Source organism: Canis lupus, chromosome 2 (genome assembly GCF_011100685.1).
Source record: "Canis lupus familiaris isolate Mischka breed German Shepherd chromosome 2, alternate assembly UU_Cfam_GSD_1.0, whole genome shotgun sequence".
NCBI classification, from domain to species: Eukaryota; Metazoa; Chordata; class Mammalia; order Carnivora; family Canidae; genus Canis; species Canis lupus.
Window position 1 is genome coordinate 70,939,466 of NC_049223.1, and position 26,295 is coordinate 70,965,760.

General features: G+C 36.7%; 1 protein-coding gene and 1 pseudogene across 1 annotated transcript in view; one reads left to right on the forward strand and one right to left on the reverse strand.

Annotated features, from left to right (window-relative positions):
• EPB41 (erythrocyte membrane protein band 4.1) overlaps positions 1-26,295 on the reverse strand; it is a 108,616-nt gene that overhangs the window by 69,498 nt on the left and 12,823 nt on the right. Inside the window, 3 exon segments of the mRNA NM_001003362.1 lie at positions 6,467-6,685; positions 9,592-9,667; positions 17,093-17,135. Coding sequence (NP_001003362.1) covers positions 6,467-6,685; positions 9,592-9,667; positions 17,093-17,135 — 338 coding nt within the window.
• Positions 25,299-25,922, forward strand: LOC111091060 (annotated as a pseudogene).

The following is a 26,295-nucleotide window of genomic DNA, read 5'->3' on the forward strand; positions in this document are numbered from 1 at the left end:
GATAATGGGGCTGCTTTCTCTGTTATTAAGATGTCTTCATTACTACGCATATAATGAATTTGATTTGTTTGAAAACAATCAGTCTCACTATCTAAATGCTCACTGTGATGGTCTTACCTTCTCCTTTATAACTTTTCCCTCTTTTGAGAAGTGCTCATGAGCTATATTGAGCTCTAGAGAAAAAGATACCACTCCTAGTGCTACACAATTCAGGCCAATAAAATATAACTTCATACTAACAATAATGCCGCCACACCCCTAAAGAAAAACCGTGTAAATGGCTGTTTCCCAGAGGACCGCCTTAAACTATACAAAGCAGCAGTGGCCTTTTCATTTAACAGAAGAAAGTCTCTTCTAAACCCATCTGTCTTTTACCCTCATTAAAAAGAACAAAGGTTCCTTGGAACAACAACCAAAATCTCAGGAGGCAGTCTGCAGATTTGTTAATGACTTAGCCTCCCCAAATAACCCACCCCCTCCCCCCCCACACACACAAGTACTAAATCATTACACCTGAGTTCTATTTGCTACTAGATCTAAAATTGAACACACATACACACAAAAGGAGAATGGGAAAATGAACACATATGCAAGTCTGTGTATTCAAGTCCCTAAAAACACCCCAGGAACCAGGCACCCAGGTGGCTCAGTCGGTTGAGCGACTGACTCTTGGTTTCTAAACAGGTCATGGTCTCACAGTCATGGGATCAAGCCCCAGGATAGGTTCTGAGCTCAGTGTGGAGTCAGTTTGAGATTCTCACTCTGCCCCTTCTCTCTCAAATAAATAAAAATCTTTTAAAAACCACAGGAAAAAAAAAACCTCAGGAAGTTTTTATAGTTTTTTTTCCCCCCATGTAAAGTTACATACTTTTCTAGTTAAGATTACTCCCAATCATTTTATAATTTTTGTTGTTGTTACTATTATCAATGGCTTCAATTTTATGATTCTGAAGGTGGAACGGAGCTTGAATATTACAGCACTTTGATTTTGCTGACAAATAGGCCCTGAGGGATCACATAATCATGGGCAAGTTGTGACTCTCAAGTTTAAGGCAGCAAGCTTTAGTCAGCACTTTAAGTCACATTACTCATGCTGGAATCATGTCTCCTGCACTTTAGAGTGGTGACCTGGTGTCTCCCCTCAATCTCTTAACTATAAAGTAAGATCCATAATAATATCTAATTCCAGAGACTAGGTTAGGCAATGACTTTTTTATCTTTGCTGAATGAATGAAAGTGACTAGTAGGATAAAATGAGATAAATGGTTGTGAAACTGCTTTGCAAATATAAATGTTTATTATTATTGCAACTTTAGGTTCCTTTTAAAAAAAGTTTTTTTAAGATTTATTTATTTATTTAAGAGAGAGAGTGTGTGCATGTGTGTGTGTGTGTGTGTGAGCAGAAATGGAGAGGCAGAAGGACAAGGAAAGGAGAGAATCCATAGCAGAGTCACTACTGAGCACATAGCCAACATGGGGATTGATTCCAAGATCCTGAGATCATGACCTGAGCCAAAATCAAGGGTCAGCCACTCAACTGATGCAACTTTAGGTTTCTGATGATAGTACAATGGAACATCTATACACAATTCATAGAAGAGAAAAATTTTGATCACTTAAACTTGAAGACAGATTTTAAAATATTAAATGAGGCAATCATGATAAAATCTTCTCTATACTTACTCCTCCAACTCTAAGGGACGTTAATTGGGTCAATTTAAATACAGATTTAAGTTTCAAACCATGTATTTAAATGTTTCTCTAAGTAAGCATATCCTAAAATTATATTAAGGGCAGGAGGACCTGACTGGCTCAGTTGGAAGAACATGTGACTCTTGATCTCAGGGTTATGAGTTCAAGCTCCATGTAGGGTGGAGATTACTTAAATAACTAGATATTGTTAATCAATCAATCAAATTGTATTAAGGGCAGGTAGTAGAAGAGTTAACTTATTTAAAACTATGAATTTCCTTGTTAGTTGAAAATAATACTTATATTTAAAGTTTGGCTGATGTTTGAAACATGCTTAAACTTAAAAGTTACCTACACTGCAAATAATTTTTTCCTCTTACTATTTTTGGGAAAACTGTGTCGTTTATAGGGTGTAATTCCTATAAACAAAGACATTCTCCTATATAACCTCAATGCAACCATCCAAAGCAGGGAATAAATATTAATACATTACTACTATCTAATCCTCAGACCCCATTCAAGTCTAGCCAGTTATTTAAAAAAAATGTTCTATACAGTAGAAAAGGCCCAGTTTAGTTAGCATTCATGAGTTTCATTTAGTTCATGTCTCTGGTCTTCTTCTTTAGTCTGAAACAGTTCCTTAATCTTTCTTTGACTTTCATAATCTTGACCTTTTGAGGAATCCAAGATAGTTATTCTATAGAATGTCCCTCAATTTGGGTCTGATGTTTCTCCATAAGTTGATTCAGGTTTTGCATCTTTGATAGGAATAGCACAGATGTGGCTCCATGTTCTCACTGTATCCTATCAGGTAGCAGGTATACAACTTCAATTCGTCCCTTCATGGACAATGTTCATTTTGATCACTGATGTCTGCCAGGCTTCTCCTCTGTGAATTCCTATTTATCTCTTTGTAATTAATAACTATTTTGTGGGAATCTTTTGAATATCCAATTCCTTATGAAACTTTCAATTTATTCATTTTATCAGTATGGATTCATACATTCTCACTTTATTCAATGCAATATAATAAATTATTTTCCTTATTTATTTTAGTGCTTAAATTGGCCAGATTTGGTCAGTGGGAACCTCTCCAAGTTGGATTCTGTATCCTTCTGATCATTGCTGTCATTTTTTTGAGCATCTCCTTTCCCCAACAATGTAGAGTTAGAGTATATTAATATGTATGTGTGTATGTATGTGTGCCTACTTATACATCTATCTATAAGACATCATGAGTTAGCATTGAAACCTCCAGTTTTAACACAATACTACAGTTTCTACCTCTTCATAATATGTATCTCCCTTCACTGATAGTAAAACACCTGACTCCCATTATCATTAATATATTGACTAATCTGATCAACACCTTGTTTATAACCAATCTCTCATTGCTGCAACTGACTCCTCCCTTACATGCATGCCCTCTTCACCTTGACTGGACTCTGAACCCTCCCATGTGGGAGTGCTCCCCACACAGGGATGCCCTCCTTACCTCATTCAGGTTCTAACTCCTGGTGTTAGGTTACCCCTTTCATGGACAGCTTCATCCTGCCCAGGCTTTAATACCCTGTATCAGGTACCTCTCTATGTGGATGGCCTCCACCCCATATAGGCTTTACCACCATATGGATGCCCTTCTCAATATGCTCTGCCTCTGATAACTACCACCATATGCCTGCACATGACTATTCTCTTAATACTGTTTGAGCTCTGATTTCTCATGCCAGGCTGGCCCCCTACCCATGAATATTCTACTCTCTCCACTCTGCTGGGACCCCAATATCTCGGTCAGACTGCTTCTCTGCATGGATGACTATCTTGCTCTACCCTGCCTAATGGCAAAACAAATGGTTCAGGAAGCTTTTTCTAATTATAAAAATCATATAAATTCATTGTATAAGAACATGGAGGAGGAAAGAAAATCTCATAATCCCACTACCCACAGAACTGTACATGCAAATACAACACATATATTTTATAAATCTAACACCACAAATTAAATTTAAATTATTTTCAACTTAAAATTTTAAAGATCATGGTTTCTCCTAGATCTTCCAAAACTCTTGAAGTATAATAAACTAGCTGAGAAGAGGTTATATACCTCTAAGCCATTAAGAATTTATTCAGTACCACCTAATAATTTACCACTTGAAAGCTTACAAAAGTATCTAACTAGGAAGCTCTGGCACTGGTTAAAACTCTTGCTCATTAAAAAGAGAAATTAAAACAAAGTTTCTCTGTATTTATTTTCAGCAAGTGGGGTCCGGATACAGAGCCATTCAGTAAGTTCCAATGTTATGTGACAACCTTTTAATAATGTTTGTTACATCTCCTAATTAAGGACTGAGATTTCAAATAATTAAGTGGGAGACAACTGACAAGTTTACATACTTTCCTACTACCCATAAATGGAGGGCAATTAATTTTAAAGCTTGATTTGTTAGTATAAATTTATAGTGTTAATTATAACTTCAAAGTCTCTATCTGGGCAAAGGGCCACTAACTAAGTGTTCCATGTACGTAGGCGGTCCTCTATTTATCTGAGAACAGGATGGTATTTGCTTGTACTTTTCAATGCATAGTAAAATGCTTCTGCCTCAGTAGAAGTTTCTCTGGATTAGTAAAAATGCCATGTTGTTGAACATAATTAAATTTTCCATTTAGCTTTGTTTCTAAAAAGTGCTAATCTTTCCAAAAAGGAGCAAGTAAATTCCAAGATATCAGACAACTAAATTTTCTAGTCATGGAGATCCATTATTGCTTAATTTCTATCCATATACCTAACAGAATATCAATTGGACCACATCTACCTGTCCCCTTTGAGGTCATTTCACTTATTTGGGTTTAAATTTTGTTAAGTTCCAAAAAGTAGTTCTGTAAACCCAGATTCACATCCATCACTTGTAAAATGGGTTTAAGAATTACTATTCTAGGGCAGCCCCGGTGGCGCAGCGGTTTAGCGCCGCCTGCAGCCCAGGGCATGATCCTGGAGTCCCGGAATCGAGTCCCACGTCAGGCTCTCTGCATGGAGCCTGCTTCTCCCTCTGCCTGTGTCTCTGCCTCTCTCTCTCTCTCTCTCTCTCTGCATCTCTATGAATAAATAAATAAAATCTTTAAAAAAAAAGAATTACTATTCTAGCAAATACTCTCACTATATGCTAGTCACTCTGCGAAGTACATCACATTTTTAACAATCACAAAATTCATAATATTACCCTTATTTTTCAGATAAGAAAACTAAAGCTTAGAGAGCTTAAATAATTTACTAAGAGTCTTAAAGTTAATAAGGAATAGAATCTGGGACACCTGAGTGGCTCAGCAGCTGAGGCCTTTGCCTCAGAGCGTGATCCCAGATTCCTGGGTTCGAGCCCCACATCAGGCTGCTTGCATGGAGCCTGCTTCTCCCTCTTCCTGTGTCTCTGCTTCTCCCTCTCTGTGTCTCTCATGAATAAATAAATAAGATCTTAAAAAAAAAAAAAAAAAGGAATAGAATCTGAACTCAAAGTATGACAGGCTGATTCCAGAGCCCATGCTTCTATCTCACTGTCTAGTTCAGTGGTTCTCAAACTTTTTGACCTTAGGATCCCTTCACTTTCTTAACAATTATAGAGGACTCCAAAGAGCTTTTCTTTATGTGGGTTATATCTATCAATACTTACTACATTAGAAATTAAAACTAAGAAAATTTAAAAATGACTTATTAAATCTTTAAAAAATAGTAATAAGCTCATATTTTAACATTTGTAACTTTTTTATATGAAAAGTAACAATATTTTCCCAAAATGTAGTAAAAAAAAGTGACATTGTTTCACATATTTACAAATTTTTTAAATATCTGGTTTAGAAGAAACCTGGATTCTCCTAATTCAGACTAACATAACTCAGGGTACTACTAACTCAAGGCAACATCAGACATCATGTTAATAAGCTAAGGCAGCCTGTAAAATTTAGCATTGGCAAGTCCCTCAAATAACCATGGGATGTCTAGTAGGAAGAAACACAAATTATGTTGGCACTTGAATATTAGCTAACACTTACTGAATTTTGACAAAGTGTAAGACACTGTATTAAGTTTTTCTACCTTTTCTAATCCTATCTGTCACCCTATTTCCTCTGAAATGATATGCTCCATCATACATATAAGGAACCTGAGGCTCTGAGAGGTTAAGTGAATAACTCGAGGTCACAAGGCCAGAACCAAACAGAGCCAAGATCTCAACCCAGCTCAGCCTGACCTATGCTCTTCCTTTTGATCATTTTGTTATGACATCTCTCAACATCATCAATAATTTCCATGGAAAAAAGCAACAAATTAAAAAAGATTTTTCAAAATACCTTCAGGGATTCCATCAGTTCTCTGAAGTCTATCCATGTACACAAGTCCTAAGAACCCCTGCTTTAACAGTCTCAAAGTACCTAACATAGAATAATAAGTTTAAAATCTGGGGGAAAAAAAAATCTGGGGGGTGGTGAGGAGGTAAAGCAACAATAGCTAACATTTATTGAGCAACTGCTATGTGTCAGACACAGTGCTTAGTGCTTTACACCTATTACCTCATTTAATTTTCATCCTGCAACACAACACCTGTTACTCTGATGAGAAAACTGAGGTTCAGAGGGCTTAAATGACTTGCTCAAAGTCAAACAGTGAAGGGGCCTGAGCTGACACTACGGCACCACATCCCCTCTACGGCAAACACTGATTCAAAACCAGGCCACGGTTTAAACTTATTGCCAAAACAAATAGAGAAAAAACCCTGGAGACATTTACCTGTATGACTTATGCAGTTCCATGACCTTCTCTTCAAGTTCCTTGGTCTGATTTGGGGCCAGTTTAAAATCACTAACATATTCTGCACCATGAAGTTCTGGGTCATAGTCTCCCAGCTCAGACTGGATGGTGTAAGAACCTAATAATGCTAAGGTTGCAAAGGAACAGGGCAGACGTCCTGAAACTATGTCCTGTCGGAGCTGAAGGCATAAATAATATCTAGAGCCAAAAGAGAAAAAAATGTTACCATGTCAGCAACAACAAAAACAAAATACAGAGAAAGAGGAAGAAAAGCAGAGAGGGAGGGAAGAAGAAGAAAAACAAGAGATATTGAATAAATATGAGATAATATTAATAATTGTTCAATCTAGGTGGTGGGTATATGATTGTTCATCATACTATTATTTTTTCTTTTCTGTGTTTAAATTTTTTCCATGTAAAAAGTTAAACAAACAATCCTGTAACTATGTTGGACTCATGTTTGGAAGGCAATTTAAAAAGAAAGAGGAAGTTGCTAAGAGAGTAGATCTTCAAAATTCTCATCACCAGGAAAAACATTTTTGTAATTATGTATGGTGACGGTTGTGAACTAGACTTATTGTGGTGATCATTTCATAATATGTGCAAATATTGAATCATTATGCTGTATGCTTGAAATTAATACAATGGCATATGTCATTTATATCTCAATAACAAAAAAGGAAGAAAAAGAAGAGGTAAAGTTGGGAAAAGTCTGACAGAGGAAAAGAAATTAATATTTAACCGAGTACATTAAGTACCAAATACATATAGATTATCTCATCTAATTTTCACGAAAAAACTTAAGAGGTGGGTATCATTACCAGATTACAGATGGGGAGGGAGGCAGCCTCAAAAACTAAGTTTGTTCAATGTCATATAGTAATAAAGGCTGTTTGGCTCCAAAACTGGACTTCCTCTATCATACTGCTTTGCCAAATGTGTAGATATTGTCCTTCATATATAAAGATGACATTATTGACACATTTTTACTAGGGTATGAACAGTTACAGTTCTCTTCCCCTCAAGATGGGCTAAGTTGTATGCAGCCTTCTACACACTATCATCTTGTAAGATTAATTCCACCTGTGTGCTAAATTGCTGGGCATTCAGACTGGGGTCAACACTGTTCAGGAGAACAAACCAACTGAGTGCCCCTACATATGTTAGACATTCATCTCTGTCAGTATCATGTTTACACCTATGATCCTGACCTCCTTAGTCACTCTTTCTAGCTGAGCTAATACAGACTGTTTCACCAAACAGAAAAGCTGGGAGATATGATGAAATTGTAAATTCCTGTACTAATTAGAATTATATTCTTGTTTTGACCATAATAAGATGTTGAATAATGTAGGCATCAACAATCGCTTTTGCTCTCTATGATTAGTCACTACATACATGTTTTTCTAAAAAAGAAGAATGCCAACCAAATCACAAGGATCTTAAACTCCTCTAAAATGTAGGTAATTAGCAAAGAATTTTAGGGATTTGTTCTGTTTTATACATAACCTCAATGAAGAAAGATGAATAAGAAGAGACAAGTATTGCTTGAGAAAAAGAAATCACCAAAACAATTTTTTCAGGCAGAGATGGCATCTCAACTTCAAGAATGTGCTAAGGATTAACTAGACAAAGAATAATCTTTTTATTTATTTTTTATTTTTTTAAAGATAATTTACTTATTCAGAGAGAGAGAGAGAGAGAGGCAGAGACACAGGCAGAGGGAGAAGCAGGCTCCATGCAGGGAGCCTGACGTCGGACTTGATCCAGGGTCTCCAGGATCACACCCTAGGTTGCAGGTGGCGCTAAACCGCTGCACCACCGGGGCTGCCCAGAATAATTTTTTTTAAATTTCACTGTACTGGGGCAGCCCGGGTGGCTCAGTGGTTTAGCGCCGCCTTCAGCCCAGGGTCTGATCCTAGACCCAGTATCGAGTCCCATGTCAGGCTCCCTGCATGGAGCCTGCTTCTCCCTCTGCCTGTGTCTCTGCCTCTCTCTCTCTCTCTCTCTCTCTCTCTCTCTGTCTCTCTCTCTGTCTCTCATGAATGAATGAATGAATAAATAAAATAAATGAAACAAAAAAAATTTCACTGTACTTATCAGACTTAGAGTTTACTTAGGCTATTCCCTTATTTGAGAAATCTGAAAACTGAGGTATAGAGACTGTATATTTGTCTGAAGACAGATAGTGGATAGCAAAATGAGAATTAGAATGCAGTTTCTCATAGCAACCAACAGTTCCACTGAACAAACATTTGCCAAGCACCTACTATGTATAAGGATCCACATAAGGTGTTATGGATATAAATATGTAAAGTAGTATTCTTTATAATATACTGCTCTTCCATTTTATTTTTTTAATTAATATTTACATAGAATCCAATTAAGGTCATTTTCCTAATATCAGGAAGTTTTTTTCAAAGAGTACAAGATTTATTTTATAAATTGAGCTCAAAAATTACTGAGGAAGATTCAATTTATGAGGATTATGTACCTAATTATACACTTTAAAAGGGAAATGAGAAGAAATAATAACACACACATGAAATAATAATAATTCAGGGATGCCTGGGTGGCTCAGTGGTTGAGCATCTCTGCCTTTGGCTTAGAGTGTGATCCCAGGGTCCTGGGAGCGAGTCCCCTGCAGGGAGCCTGCTTCTCCCTCTGCCTATACACTCTGCCTCACTCTCTGTCTCTCATGAATAAATAAAATATTAAAAATAATAATAATAATTCAGACTTCAGCTTTTTTGATCCCTATAACAGAAAACACAGGGAAAGAGTATTGAAAAGAGAAAGTAGCAAAGCTATTATACCACTTATATTTTTGTCTTGCCCTTTGGATGGCATGTGGTTTATAGGTGCCTTATACACAGCATGATATAGTAGCCATGATAAGCAAGGTTAATTCCCCTGCCAATTTCTTTCCAGCACATCACAGATATATGAGGCTTTTAGGCTCACTTATTTGCAAACCTGCCTTGAAGTGACCAGATACTTTCCATCCTATGTTTAATTCTCTTCAGTTCTAAACAGAAAAATTCCCAGAGCTTATGATAATGAGAATTACTTATTATATATTTAACTATTAATAAATTATTTACCTTGTTATATCTTCTGTCAACTGTGCTGGATCAGGTGGATAAAACTTTACATTAAATGTGAAATTCCAGGGGACACCTGTAAGAGTAAACAGAAAAAGAATTGTATGCTTATACCTAAGTTTGTGATTATTAGGAGTGCCTAATATATTCAAAGTTTTCTTTTTCCTGTGGTTTTTTTATTTTTAAATTTTATTTATATTCAATTAATTAAGATGTAGTATATTATTAGTTTCAGAGGTAGGGTCTAGTGATTCAACAGTCTTATATAATGCTCAGTGCTCATTACATCACATGACGTCCTTAATGTCCAACATCCAGTTACCTCACCCCGGCCCCCCTCCAGCAACCCTCAGTTTGTTTCCTATGAGTAAGAGTGCCCTTATGGTTTCTCTCCATCTCTTGATTTTGTCTTTATTTTTTCCTCACTTCCCTTTGATCCTGTTTTGTTTCTTAAACTCCACATATGAGTAAGATCATATAATTGTCTCTCAGATTGACTTATTTTGCTTAGCCTAATACCCTGTAGGCCCATCCACATCATTGCAAATGGCAAGGTTTCATTTTTTCTTTTGATGGTTGAGTAGTAGTCATATTGGGTAAACACCTCCCAATTCTATTTCCATAAATATATATGTATGTTTAAGTGTGGTCAGAATGATATATTTATAAGATATTGGTTGTAACAGCAAATATCTGGAGATAATCTAAACATATATTTATTTAGCAAGAGAAGATATATTTCCAAGATACACTGTTAGGTGAAAAAATTTTGAGGTCAAGAGCAGTACATATAGAAAACAACCATAATGGGCACCTGGATGGCTCAGCTGGTTAAGCATCCAACTCTTGATTTTGCTCAGGTCATGATCTCAGGGCTGTGAGATCAAGCCCCGCATCAGGCTCCTTGCTCAGCACAGAGTATGCCTCTCTCTGTGCCTCTCCCCCCTTGCTCTCTCTAATAAATAAAAATCTTTCAAAAAGTAAAATTTAAATTAAAAAAAGCAACCATGAACATTGGGGGGTAGAAAGAAGTATATATTAGGGTACATTTATATATGCATAGACAATCTCTATAAGAATATATACTAAACCAGTTATAGGAGTTGGGAAACTAGGAAGGGGAACTTTTAGGAAGGAAAATGGAGAAGATGGGGAAAATAGGATGAGACTTATTTTCACTGTATACTCTTTTATACCATTTGAATTTTGTAGGGGTACTACTTGTTAAATATAAACATTTAACTTTTCTAAAGGATAACCTTTGTCTCCTCCCACTAAAATGTGAATTACTAAGCATAAGAACTTTTTTCTGTTTTATTTGGTGTGTATCCCTAGTGTCCAAACAGTGCTTGGTAGATCATAGATGCTCAAGAAATATTTGTTGAGTGAATGAGTAAAATAAAGTAACAGGTCTCACAGCATTGTTATGAAGGTCATATGAGGATGCTACAGCTCCAGGAAAAAAAAGTTATTAATATATTAAATTATCTATTAATCCAGATCCACCGATAACCTTATGTTACTAGAACAAATCAAATGAAAAGAAAAACACACACAAAACTTCTGCATTCTGACTGAATTTTTCTCTCCATTTAACCCAAAATAAGGAAGTTTAACTGTCTTAGAAATAACCATATCTAAACAGAAATGTCCCAATTATTAACTCTTTTATTTTGTTAACAGTTAATCATAAGGAGAGGAACCCAAATTTTCAGTTCCCATTCTTTTCCATGTAAGAGATTCAAGTTTAGATATTCAAGTTGCTAATGAAGATATTCAGGTTCACTGCAAACTAGCTCAGGGTTCAATGCAATAAAGAAACTAAAAAAGGTAATCACTTGGAATTAAAAAAATATTAAAGTTAAGCCTTTGTCAGTGACTGTTTCTAGAATAGGATACATATAATTAGTAATATCTTTTTTTTTATGATAGTCAGAGAGAGAGAGAGAGAGAGAGAGAGGCAGAGACATAGGCAGAGGGAGAAGCAGGTTCCATGCACCGGGAGCCCGACGTGGGATTCGATCCCGGGTCCCCAGGATCACGCCCTGCGCCAAAGGCAGGCGCTAAACCGCTGCGCCACCCAGGGATCCCTAATTAGTAATATCTTATGGAGAATGTTTAGTGGATAAAAAGGTGGCTGGAAAAGCTTTAAAAAGTCTTAACATTAAAATTTCTGCCTTCTAACTCAGCAACACTTCAGTGGCATTCCCAGCAAAGTGCATAACCTGAAGATTCATGTGCCATGGAAGAAAAATCAGACAGGCTCAAAGTGACCACTTAGAAGCAAATGTCTGGATTCTTCAAAACTATCAATGTTATAAAATACTTTAAAGATCTGGGAAAGTTCCAGGTCAAAAAAACTAAAGAGATGTGCCAACTAAATGCAAAATATCACCATAGACTTTCTTTTGCTATAAAGAATATTACTGGGACAACTGATAAGGTCTATAGGTTATAGTATTATTTCAATGTTAGTTTCCTGCTTTTAATAACTATATTATAGCTATATAAGAAAATTCCTAGTTTTTAGAATATTTTTGGGGTAGAGAGGTATCATGACTGCAACTTATTATTGGTGAAATAGGTGAAATTCATATAATATTAACCATTTTAAAGTATACAATTCAGTATATTTAATGTACAATTCAGTGGCATTTAATACGTTGACAATGTTGTACATCATCTCCATCTAGTTTCAAAACCTTTTCATCATTCCCACAGGAGACTCTATATCCAGAGCAGTCACTCCCTTATCGCCCTACACCCCAACTTTTGGCAACCACTAATCTGTTTTGTCTCTGTAGATCTACATATTCTGGATACTTCAATAAATGGAATCATGTATGACCTTTAAGATTTGGCTACTTTCACTTAATATAATATTTTCACTGTTCATCTATACAGTAGCATGTATAAGTATTTCCTTATTAAGGATAAGGAATATTCCACTCTATGTAGATACCACATTTTGCTTACTCATTATCCATTGATGGACATTGGGTTGTTTCTCCCTTTTGTCTATTGTGAATAGTGTTGCTGCGATGCAACTTTAAAATGGTTCAGAAAAAAACATCTGTATATATATATATATATAAGTAATTGGATAGATAAACAGAAAAGACGACAAAGCAAATGTAGTAAAAATATTAACATTTGAGGAATCTTAGTAAAGGACATTCAGGAATTCTTTGTCGCAGTCTTTCAACTTTCTATTAAGTCTGAAATTATGTCAAAAATATTTTAAATTAATAATTGAAAAAAAGTCCTGCCTTCTAAGGACACAGGAAACTAAGAACTCTCATTACTGTTACTGGCAAACTGTTACGATCAGTGTGAAGGATGGCAGTTTGGTAATGTCTGGTAAAACATACCCTATAATCTAGCAATTCCACTTTTCAGTATACATCCTTAATCAAGTATTTTTTAAACTGTGGATCATGATCCATTGTGAAATCAGTTTAGTAGGTCAAAAACAGCATTTAAAAAAATGAAGTAGAATACAAATAGATCAGAGCATGTCCTTCATAGTAAAGACTAAGAATTGTTTTGTGAAATTTTCTTTTCAACTGAGATGAATTTCAAAAATCATATTGAGTAAGAAAAGCAAGTCACAAGTTAGCTATTCTGTAATTAAATTCATATGTTCAAAAGGTAAAGCAACATTTTTAGGTATATATTCATAGGTAATAAAAACTATTTAAAAAATACAGTGAAAGCATTAAAACAAAATTTGGAACAGTTGTGACCTCTTGCAGGGAAAGGAGAGAAGATGCATTTATAAGGGGTATACCTATAGAATTTTTAAAAACTAATTTATGTAAGTTATTTATCTGTATTTTTCAGAATACATAGAAGGTATAAGGATTTCTCTCTCTTTTTTTCTTTCTTTCCTTTTTTTGAAGGTATAAGGACTTGTTTTTGCTCTGCACTATTCCAGAAAGGCACAGAGGGGGACAGCCACACTGAGTAGGGGAGCTCTCTCTTATTCAGAACCAGGGAATTAAGCTGGGAGGAGAGAGAGATACTGACAAACCTCCAAAAAAGACTCAAATGGATGGATGGGTCTGAGGGAAATTTCAGAAAAACAGACACAGCAATATTATCTACAGTATATAGGTATGGATATATAAGAAAAAAACATAAAAACATGGACTAAATCACCCCAAACTCATGAAAATAGATCTCTATGGCCAGGGAGAAAGGAAGATATGACTAGGAGGAAAACAAAAAAGACAAAACTTAGTCTCCATATTTTATTATATGCTTTTAATATGGAAACATCTTTCTAGTGAATATCTATTTCAATTTTATTTATTTTTTAATGTTTTGCAGTGCTTTGTTTTTTTAATTGAAATATTCTTTATATAGTCTGTATGCTTATTTGTATATCAGTTGCACATTTCTTTTCTTAAAGTCTGTGTCTAGGGATCCCTGGGTGGCGCAGCGGTTTAGCGCCTGCCTTTGGCCCAGGGCGTGATCCTGGAGACCCGGGATCGAATCCCACGTCAGGCTCCCGGTGCATGGAGCCTGCTTCTTCCTCTGCCTGTGTCTCTGCCTCTCTCTCTCTCTCTCTCTCTCTCTCTGACTCATAAATAAATAAAAAAAAAATTAAAAAATAAAAAATAAAGTCTGTGTCTTATTTCAATTTTAGATATTCATTTTTTTAATTCTCTTTCTACGAACTTACCCACAGGAACATATATATGCATGCACTTATATAAGTTATATAAGTGAACTCAAACTTATATAAATGTTCACTGCAACCTTGTTTGTAATAGCAAACTATTGAGAATAACCCAAAATGTCCATCAAAAGGACTGCTTATATATATATTGTGCTACAACTATGTAATCATTACAAAAATTCTTAAACAAAATATATTTATATATGTTGGAATGAAGAATACTCCATTATGTTAAATTAAAATTATGTTATGTTAAACTATGTTAAATTAAAAATATTTAAATTATGTTAAATTTAAAATATTGGTTACATTTTTTATTAAATACATATAAAATATACCTATTAAATACATATTTATATAAAATATGCATAGTAAGGTATAATATGCATATAAAACAAATATGTATTAAATGCATATTTATATTAAATTAATGTGTATATCTATGTACACTCAGAACATCTCTGGAAAGAACACAAGGAATTAAAGGATGGGGTAAAAGGGTGATTTACCTTGCATCTGATTCATCTATATCTTTTAATTTTATTCCATGTATATATATCACCTATTTAAAGAAACTTTTAACTATATATACCATAATACATACTGCATATATAATGCAATATATAATATATAACAATGTACAGTAGTCCCCCCTTTCCATGGTAAACCATGATCTGGAAGCAGATGATCCTGCTGATATATAGTCAGAAGATCAATAGTAGCCTAAGACTAGGTCACAATGCCTGCATCATTCACCTCGCTTCATCTCATCACACAGGCATTTTTTTTAAAGACTTTATTTATTTATTCATGAGAGACACAAAGAGAGAGAGAGAGAGGCAGAGACATAGGCAGAGGGAGAAGCAGGCTCTATGCAGGGAGCCCAAAGAGGGACTCAATCCCTGGACCCCGGGATCACACCCTGAGCCGAAGGCAGATGCTCAACTGCTGAGCCACCCAGGCATCCCTTATCACAGAGGCATTTTATCACACTACATTATCATAGGAAGGGTGAGTACAGTACAATACAATATTTTGAGAGAGTAACCACATTCATATAATTTTATTACAGTATTTTGTTATAGTTGTTCTATTTTTATTATTGTCGTTAATCTCTTACTGTGCCTAATTTATAAATTAAACTTTATCAAGATACATATGTATAGGAAAAAACAATATATATAGGGTTTAATTCTATCTGCAATTTCAGGCATCTAAAGGGAAACCTGGAATGTATCTCCTGTGGACATGGTGGGGGACAAGAATACTGTTTAGCATAATTCTATTTTTGAAAGCCAAAACATATATACCTAGAAAAAATCTTGTAGCTTATGTTAACTTAACAGTGATTGTATCTAGAGGACAGAATTTAGGGGACTTTTACTTTCTCCATGATATTTTTCCATAATGTTTAAATCTTTCACAATGGGTATATATTATGAGTGTGATGAAAAATATTAAAAAAAAAAAAACAAAATCTTTGCAATACATAAGTGTCGAACTTCCCTTTGGCTTAATGTTTACATTTTCACTCCCTGTTTAAGTTTGTGCTATAGACAAGGTTTTCCTTTCATATGTTAAAGGAAGGTTTTTATGATTTTTGAAATTTTTTTTATGACACAAGTTTTTTCTTAGCAAGATTTTTTTCCATAGCCAGAGGGATAATCTACCAGATACCCTTCTCCACTCATTATATATTCTGTTTTAACTTTTCCTCCTAATCAATCTTCTTGTATAATCATTTGCTCCTGAGTAATATTGAGTATTAAAAGAATTTTCATTGAAAGGGACTTGGTGTTAATGTTTTTCTTGTTATGCCTCAAATATTCCGAAAATTTATTGTTCTGACTTCCATTTTATTCTTTCTTTCTTTCTTCCTCTTTTTTTTTTTTGCTTTGCATTTTAAAATAACATTTTATAGGCAAAGAACAAATATGGAGAGTTGCTAATACATAGGAGTATTTTGTTTCCCTATCTCAAGGAATATAAATTATAAATAGTGTCTAAAGGAAAACATTTCACAACAGCAAGATTGTTTTCTTTTAAGGAACAAATGAAAAATAAAATTTGTTTTCAGGTAATAGAGTTAAAACTTACTAACCATGATGAATAATCTCTATTGCAGTTCCTAGAAGTTTCCTTAAAAATAAACTAAACTAAAAGGACATTTAGTTATAAATAGGAGAAAAAGAGTCTCCACCGCTTAGCTAGCCATTTGGGCCTGGAGCTACAAAATACTATTCTATACTTTATTCAACCTAGAAATATTTATCTCAGGACAGCAGTCTGAGCAGGAGGGTACAACAGTAATATATACTAGAAAGCTTGGAGCAGGAGAAAAACCACAATGTCAGAGGGCCATTGGCAAAAGAAGAACTGTTTGGAAGAAGACTTGAAAATGGACAAAAAGAACTACAGAGAGGAAAACATGAAGAAGGTTAGAATGCAATAGTCCAAAACAGTTTAAAAGGAACAGGACCAGGCAGCAAACTCCTTTGAGAATTGACTCCCATATCTTTTTTCTCTTCTCATCTTTGTTCTTCTCTAACTTGTTTTTCTCAACCATTCCAATCTTCCCCAATTTTGCCTAGTGGTGAAGAAAAAAAAATCAAGCTCTGACCTACATCTCAATTGTGTCCACCTCTGCTGTATCTTTCTATCATGGAATCTCCTCCTTCCAAGGGAAGGCTTTATCTCACTTTCAGAGCCACCTGCCATAGCCAGGATTCTAAAGTGACTCATAGCCAGAAAACGGGTGAAAATCCTCTGACCTACTAAAAGAAAGAAAGAACTATAAAAAGGGCTATATTCACTTACCACGAAACTGCTTTTTTATTTCTTTGGCAGAATCCAGCCACGTCTGTAAAAAGAAGAAAAAGCATTTAGAGCTCCAAAACACACAAACCACAGAGTACCAGAGCAGAATTACTGACCATCTTCGAATAAGAGCCTCCAGGTCAAACTACATTTCCGATATTCTCTGCATTAACTTCACAAAGCATAGTAAATCTGAGCAGAGAAGTAGGGGGCCAGATAGGCTTGAATCCTAGCTCCACTACTTCCTAGCTGAGTGATTGTAGGCATCTCTGTTTCTCAGTTTTCTCATCTACCAAAGGAAATTAAATTGCGATACCAGTAGTAGGGCTTATCTCACAGACTTATTGTCAAGATTATAAATGAGTTCATACATGTAAAGCATTTAGTAAACAAAAAATGCTAAATAAGCATTTGCTATTTTTATCATTCTATAAAGAACAGTAGAGATATAACCAAGATTAATAAACATCACCCCGATCTTATTTTCGCCTCTAACTCTGACCTTCAATCTCATTTAAGTTTTCTATGTCAACACAGCATCAGGTACATGTTTCATGCTCAGTTAATATTTACCGGATGAATGATTAAGTTGTTTTCCCTGACTACTCTTTCCCACACTAATCTCTCCTTTTACCATTCTCCAACTCCACTTAGAGTTACACATCATTAGGGCAGGGTTCCTCAACTCACGGTGGACCATGCAAAATAATGGCACTTAAAAAGAGCCTCACTATTAACATCTTCTGTAGGCTCCCTGGGAAATGTTTTTTTTTTTTTTTTTTTTCCCCTGGGAAATGTTTAAAGACAGAAATTTCTAAATTGTTTAAAGTATTTCTTTAAATATTTTATTTATTTATTCATGAGAGACACAGAGAGAGAGGCAGAGACATAAGCAGAGGGAGAAGCAGGCTCCCTGTGGGGAGAGCCTGACGCGGAACTCCATCCCAGAACCCTGGGATGATGCCCTGAGCTAAAGGCAGACACACTCAACTGTTGAGCCACCGAGGCACCCTTGTTTAAAGTATTGTCATTCATATAAGGACAGACAGAAAAGTACCTAAAATATAAGTGTATAGATCAATAACTTATCAAAGTGAACACATAAGTTTAACATTATCAGCATCCAGGAGCCCCTCTCCTACTTCCTTCCAATCCCTCTCCATTCCCTCCTCCAAAAGGTTTAAAACTGGATTTTAGTGTTCTTTAGAAAATACCTTCCTCTATAAACAAAGACAAAAGGTACAAGGTTACCATCTTATTTGCCCTGCCCAAGAAATGAATTTGAACACCACAGTCTTATATTTGATTATATACTACTTAAACTGTTGTATAAAAGTAGTCAACACAATAGACAATAAGCACAGGAGTGAGGATTAATTTCCTTTTCTCTCCCCTTTCCCCACAATTAACACAAAAGAGTAACAAATATGTGTTAAAATATACAACTTAATATAAAATTGTTCCTTAGAATAAAAACTAAACACACACTCGTTTAACCCTTGTCAGAAAGCCAATAACCCTCATTTCTCATTATGATTAAAGAACTTTAAGTTGCTGTAGGCCCAAAGGCAAAGGAAGACTTCAAAAGCACCAATTAATAAGTTTCATGTAACCTCTGACACAAGTTTTTGCAACGATAATCATCGTTTATACCATGCAATCCAAAACTCTTAACAAAGGCTACTTCTTACCACTTTGGAATAAAACATTTCTCACCATAATGAGGCAACTCTATATTTTCCACTATTTTTTAGACAAAGCTCCCAAGGTAACCTGAAGCTTTCAAGTTTCTTAAAGGGATTCTTAAGCCATTCTATGACTCTGGAGCAAGAATTACCACTAATTTGACATAAAGAGAGCAAACCCAGATTTGTGTCAATCACATGTGACTCCAGGGTATAAGTGACCTTACAGAACAAATTATTATTGCTTCTGTATCTAGACCTCCAAATCCAAATAAAAAACAATGTGTAAAAGATAAAAATCAATGTATACAAGAATAGGTATTTTTACGCTCAATTTAAATGATTCAATTCACAGCATTTTATTTAGCCAACAAATATTTGAGGAATGCCCCCATGTGCTAAGCACTATAGTTTCAAAAAAGGATTTAAAAATAGCACTTGTCTTCAAGGAGCTGTCGGTCTAATGAAAGAGGTAAATAGTGAACAATTGATTTGTTTGTTCTAGGTGTGAAAATGATGATAGCAATGTGTGAGAGAACACAGGGTATGAACACAGGGTGTTCTAGTAGCACAGGGGAGGTGCACCAGAATGGACTGGGGATAAGAGGCAGTTAGGAAATGTTCTCAAAAGAACTGTGTCTTCGTGGACAAACAAGAGTTAACCAGGCAAATAGAAGAGGAAGTCACAGGGTATAAGAGAACATGACACATCACAGTTGCTATATATAGGTGAGCATATCTGGAACACATAGGTGAGAAGGGGAGATACAGAATGGAAGAGAATGGTAAGAGATCATGGAAGACACTATTTCACAGTAAGAAACTTGGACTGTATCAGGTTTCAGGCAAGGGGGAAGCCATTGAAGGATTTAAAATAAAGGAGTGACATGAATTAAAGGAAGCAGGACTATAGAAAGGGAGACCAAATGAGAGGTTGTTGAGAATACCTGTAGTGCAGGAAGAGAATAATGGTTATGGGTATAGACTTTGAAGTCAGTCTTGAGTTCGAATCCTGTCTCAATCTCTCTACCATTTACTAGCTGTGTAACCTTATAGAAGATCATCAAAATCTCAATTTTCTCATATATAAAATTGGGATAAAACTACCCTCCTCAGGGTGCCTGGATGGCTCAGTCAGTTAAGCATCTGACTCTTGGTTTCAGCTCAGGTCATGATCTTGGGGTCTTGGAATCAAGTCCCATGCCGAGTTCCCTGCTCAGCATGGAGTCGGCTTGAGGATTCTCTTTCTTCCTCTGTCCCTCCCTCCACTCTTTTTCTCTCTAAAATAAATAAATGAATCTTTTTTTTTTAACCTACTTTCCTGATAGAGTTTTTATGGATTATTTGATGTATATAAGATGCACATAACCAGCACTCAATTAATTGTGCTAATACTGATGATAAAAAGGGCTTGAAAAAATGAAGTCTATGGGACAGAGAAGAAAGATATTTAGAAGCTAGGATGCCTGAGTAGATGGAATACACGGGAAGGATGACAAGAGTTGGTAAGGTATAAAGGCAAAGGATCATCCCCAATCTGCCCCATATAGATGATAGATGAAACCATGAAAAATAAAAATAAAAATCACAGTGAACATACAGTAGAGTGAAAAGAAAGAAACTCAAGATAGACCTTCGGGGGAACACTTGCATTCAAGGCATGGGGAAACGATGGAGAACTGAGCAGTAAACTGAGATGGAATGACCAACACAGTAGGAGGAAAACAGGAGAGACTCTGGTATCCTAGTATCTCAAGAACAGAAAGCTTCAAGGATGGGTAGACAAGATCATCATTGCTGCAAAACGGACAAGTAAAATAAGGATTAAAAACTCAGATTCTTCTTGCCAAGAGTAGATCATTAGAGTGATAAGGGTAGAAATCAAAATGCAATGGGTCATTCTAAGCGCAGATGTGGCACAGCTGAACTCTCATCCAGTACTGGCGGAGTGTCAACTTAGTAACACCACTGTGGAAAACTGTCTGATACTATCCTCTAAAGCTGAATAAATGTGTTCTCTATAACCCAGCAATTCCCTTTAGGAACACATCCAACACAAATGTATATGACAAGATGTGCATCAGGGGCCCATGCATGGCTCAATTTGATTAGGTGTCCGACTCCTGCTCTTGGCTCAGGTCATGATCTCAGGATTCGCACTGAGCATGGAGCCTGCTTGGGATTCTCTTTCCCTCGCCTCTGCCTTCCCCTCTCCCACTCTCTCTCTCTAAAGAGAAAAAAGATGTGCATTAAAAGACATGTACCAGAATGTTCCTTAACAGCAGTATTCTTAAAAGCCCAAACTATATACAAGCCAAACATCCATCAACAGTAGAATACATAAATTATGGTATAGTCAAACAATAAACTTTTAATACAGAAACGAGAATGAATGAACTACTGCTACTCACAACATGGATGAATCTCAAAAATACTGAACAAAATAAAAGCTAGATCTAAGAGAACATATATATATGATTTCATTTTTACAACATAGTTTAAAAACAGGCAAAGCTAACTGATGGTGATAGATGTCAGGAACATATCTGTTAGTTTTAAAGGGTGGGATGGGAGTAATGACTGTTTGGGGATGGAGGTAGTGACTGGAAGGCGACCCAAAAGGGGATTCTGAAGTCCTGGTAATGTTTATTTTCTTAATCTTGGGAGTATTTACACAGATGTGTTCACTTTATAAAATTCTTTGAAATATGCACGTATGATTTACATATTTTCCAATGTTAGACTAATAGGCAGTGAAGAACTAGAGACAGTTATATGTAAACTAATTTCTCAAGAGAATTTTTTTTTTTAAGGGGATTTCTGGGTGGCTCAGGGGTTTAATGCCTGCCTTCGGCCCAGGGCGTGATCCTGGAGACCCAGGATTGAGTCCCACATCAGGCTCCCTTCATGGAGCCTGCTTCTCCCTCTGCCTTGTGTCTCTGCCGTTCTCTCTCATGAATAAATAAATAAAATCTTTTTTCAAAATTTAAAAAATAAAAAATAAAGATTTTATTTATTTATTCATGAGAGACACAGCTAGAGGGAGAAGCAAGCTCCAGGCAGGAAGCTGGATGTGGGACTCGATCCCGGGCCCCCAGGATCATGCCCCCAGTCAAAGGCAGGCTCTAAACCACTGAGCCACTCAGGCGTCCCAAGAGAACGCTTTTGAAGGAGAGGTGGAAGAGAAGGTTATAGCTAGAAGAAAGAGACAGGAATTAACTTATAAAACAACAAACTACTGAGAGGACAAAAGTTATAGAACTATTTCTTATTAGGGATCTTAAGATGCCCCCAAAACAGCAATTCTGGATAACTTCCCTTTCAGTTGCAAGGATTTCCTTTATTGTTTTTAAGGATTCTTTTTTTTTTTTTAATTAAGGATTATTTCTTAAGGGTCCATTTTCCAATCATATCTTATTGACTTAACTTCGATAACATTTTATTTATTTAATAAATTAACACTTTAAACAGAATTTAAGTTTGTGATTTTAAAAGTCTCACATTCCCTCTTGAGCTTAAAAAAAGTTTCAAATGAAAGAAATGAACAACAGTAATAGCCTGATGTAGCTCTCTATTCATTCACCTGAAGAATTACAGGTCTTGCATGCACTCTCCTGCTTTAAACACCGTCTCACATGTTGTCAACCCTTTCACTTGGAAAACTCTATCCCAATTTGTTCATCTGGAAGGTTCCTGACTATCTCTTATAATTCAGACCTTATATTACCTTCTGCAGAAAACCCTTTCTATGTGGGTGCCTATCTTGCTGCTGTCCCCTCATCAGTCTGGGAGCTCCCTGAGCAAAGACGCTATGTCTTTTATAGTTCTGCCTAGCACAAGGCACATGCTGTCTACTCAATAAACATTTGACAAATAAATGAATAAAAAAAAATGAAAAATGCTACTGAAATAAACCAGTATGCAGATAATGAAGTTTCAACTAAGGCAATGTCATTTAAGTAAGTAAAATGAATAGGAACTTTTCATATCTTTTGCAGCAATTATAACCTTAGGTCATAAAGTTTTAAGAAAAAACTCTTAAGAAAGAACATGCCCTGAGTTGGCCATCAGCTACCTTTATCTGGAGGTCCTAAAACTCTGCACATACATATAAGTAACCTATATAAACCCTTGAATTTTGAGGTAAAAAACTTATCTAGAAGCTCTACAAGTCTCTCTCTTCCTTAACCACTGTTTATGCTTCTATTAGTACACCTACTTCAAATCACTGCTCCAAGATGTTTATAGAGACTCTGTAGCAAAGTAATTCTAGGTCTGACTCTTTAAGTGTTAAAAAGCTACATTTAAATCCACTAGCGGGGCAGCCCGGGTGGCTCAGCGGCTTATCGCCACCTTCAGACCAGGTTGTGATTCTGGAGACCGGAGATCGAGTCCCACGTCGGGCTCCCTGCATGGAGGCCTGCTTCTCCCTCTGCCTGTGTCTCTGCCTCTCTCTCTCAATCCTCTCTGTGTGTTCTCATGAATAAATAAATAAAATCTTTAAAAATAAATAAATAAATAAATAAATAAATAAATAAATAAATAAATCCACTAGCGATGTCAAACCAAATCTTCAGAGCAAAAGACAAGATTCCAAATACAGCCTCTTATCCTGTAAGTATGTTTACAAAATTCATTCAGTCTTTCTGATTTATCAGACAATAAAGACACAATCATTACCAGTACTTGCCTTCAAAGCTACTCATGAATCAATTTAAAACCATGCATCCCTTCAGATGACTATAAGTTAAATGCCTCACACTATTGACTTAATACTCACTCCAGTGGTGTTTGCTATTTGCCTTTTGCCAGGTGAAAGAAAGACCCTCCTGGCTAGGACTCATTGTCTATTTGGAGTTGAAAATTTGACTCCTAAGGTAAGAAAATTCATCAACACAGAAAATGGAAGAAAGAAGAAAGAAAACCATATACCATTGAATTGAATGAACTCCTCATTTAAAATTCTCATTATGTACCAAAATAGCTCAAGATTTGTCTAGGGAGGGAATTTGGAGAGGGGGTAGGAATTAATGTGGGTGACTCTTCTTCAAGGAAAAAAATCCTTGACTCATTCATAAACAGCTAAGCAAGAATAAAACATAGGGAACAACTATTTAACTCATATAACTTTGATTCATAGTGGTAATAAAAGTCTCATAGGGCTATAGAAGTTTGCTTCTGACTGCTTTTCCTCTTCTCTAGCCAGACTCACTCTGGCAACAGGTCTGTTATTACGCAGTCAGTAGGAAAAGAGAGCAAGCAATCCATTCCATTTGAGGAAAAAGTCAATTCAATTAACTTTCCTCTCTGCTAAAAATACCTGATTGTCTACAAACAAAATGCAAAGATCCAGAAGCTCATGAGGGCACTTACATATACAAAGGACAAATCTTTGCACACACACACACACACACACACACACACACACAAAGACAACAGAGGATGTTAAGAGGGTAGTCATCTCTGTTTCTATTACAGTTCACATTTTTCCCACAATTTGAGGAATGTTAAAAAGAAAACCATAAGCCTGAAATGGCATCACTTAGGTGAAGGCCCCACTTAGGTGGTTGAAACCTAACTACAGTTTCAACCACTCAGAAATGTAACAAGTCAACATGGGAATTTCCTGGTCAGCACTAAGAAATTTACTAATAGACCCTTTCAGTTCCCCTTAGAGGGTGACCTTGCCTAAAACAGTGGATTCTTTGCTAAGAATTTCTTTTCCATTCCCTCTCTACCTTAAAAAACCTTTCCTTTCCTGTAGTCCTTCAGAGCTCCCCCCTAACTTGCTAGGTGGAACGCTGCCCAATTCATGAAATGATTAATTATTAAGGCCAATTAGATACTTAAAATTTATAGGAACTAATTCTATAGGCAGGAAACAAAAACCAAGAGACAAAGATAAAACATAAAAATCAAGGAAGGAGGAATAAAAAGCTGCAGAAGAAAATCATTTAGGAGGAGCAGGAGGCAAGGAATTTTAGGAGGGAAGGAACTGTGTAGCTGGGAGGAAGCCACTTTGCCTTCATATGCTTTAGTTTTCTCAGCTCTAAAACGAGGGAATTGAGCCCCAGGAGATTTTGTAGCTCTAGTGTCCTTTGTGTTTTCAGAATGACAGAAAATTTGAATAAATGATTAACAAACTTTAATGGCTTTACACATTTAATCATTTCATATATCTCGTATACTACTAAAGAGAGTATCTGGAAATCTGGCTTACTGACAGTAGATATGTATAGGTAATGGTAACTAAAATAAAATTGAGTAGCATGACAGGTGGAACAAGTCCACCGTGTCTGTCTGAGGGCAGCTCAGCAGCTGCAGAAGCCACTGCAGGAGGGGCCTTCCACAGGTGTCCCCTCTACACTCCATACCAGGGATAAAATTTAGCAACAAGAAGGAAGCAGTTCACATAGCATCAGTGGACTGAGATTAAACCAAGACCCAGACCCTACAGCCCTATCCCCATCAGCCTGATAATCACCAGTGTTGCCTACCTCCCTCTGGGTTTCTGGGCCAGTATGATATTGGAACGAGATGCAGAGTCCATGGCTAGAGACACAGATCCTAGTTCCACTGGCAAGGAACCAGTAACTTAGGTTGGTGGTCCCCACCAGGGTTTACCTCAGAAACCCAGCCAGTTGGTTCTAGGGCCTGCAGACTTCTTGGGCAGGGGCTTCCTGGCCCCGCCAGCAGCCCCACTCCAGCACCCACACCGCTGCTGGGACTGTGACAACGTCTTTTCTTACAGGTCCAAGCTGGCCATGTACTGGCTGGCACATGGCAGTGCCCACCCCTATCTGTGCCCTGATTGCCTCAAGGCCTTCTGCTACCCCTCCAAGCTTGCAACCCACGGCCACTCACACCATGCCACCAATGCCCACCCCAAACCTTGCTCATACTGCCTCAAGGCTTTGTCACTCCTCTCTAAATTGGCTGCACAAAGCCTATGTCACAACCCCCCATGGCACCAGGCAGCCAAACCACAGCCTGCTATCCCTTCTCCAAGTGGCAAATAGGCCTCTGACCAAAGGCGAGTCCTGCTCCTTCACCAAAGCAGCCAGCACCAAGCTGACAGTCAGGGCGAGCAGAGTGAGACCTCCCTTTGGCTCACACTCCCCTCTGCCACCAGCCTGGGTCAATAAACAGGTGGCATGTCTAAGATGGGCTCTTCCAGATAACTGGAAGGAGACTGGCTCCACACTGGGCTCAAACTTACAAGGCTGAGGAACTCTTTCCTCATTTGTTTTGGAGAGGGAAAGATGTCGCCCACAGAGAGTTAGCACTGGGCCCCAAACCATGGACTTGGGGCTGTGATTCCAAAGCAAGTCCCAACTCTGGTTTTTCTGTCTCATTCATATGGTAAAACTAAAAAGTCTGCTATCATTGTGGTTTGGTGAGGAGTGTGGGGAAACAGGGTCTCTCCTTATTGTTTTAAGTTAAATTGGTACATCCATTTTGGCCAGAAAAGAAAAAAGGAAGGGAGAAAGACAATATGATTCTACTAGCTTAATTCTA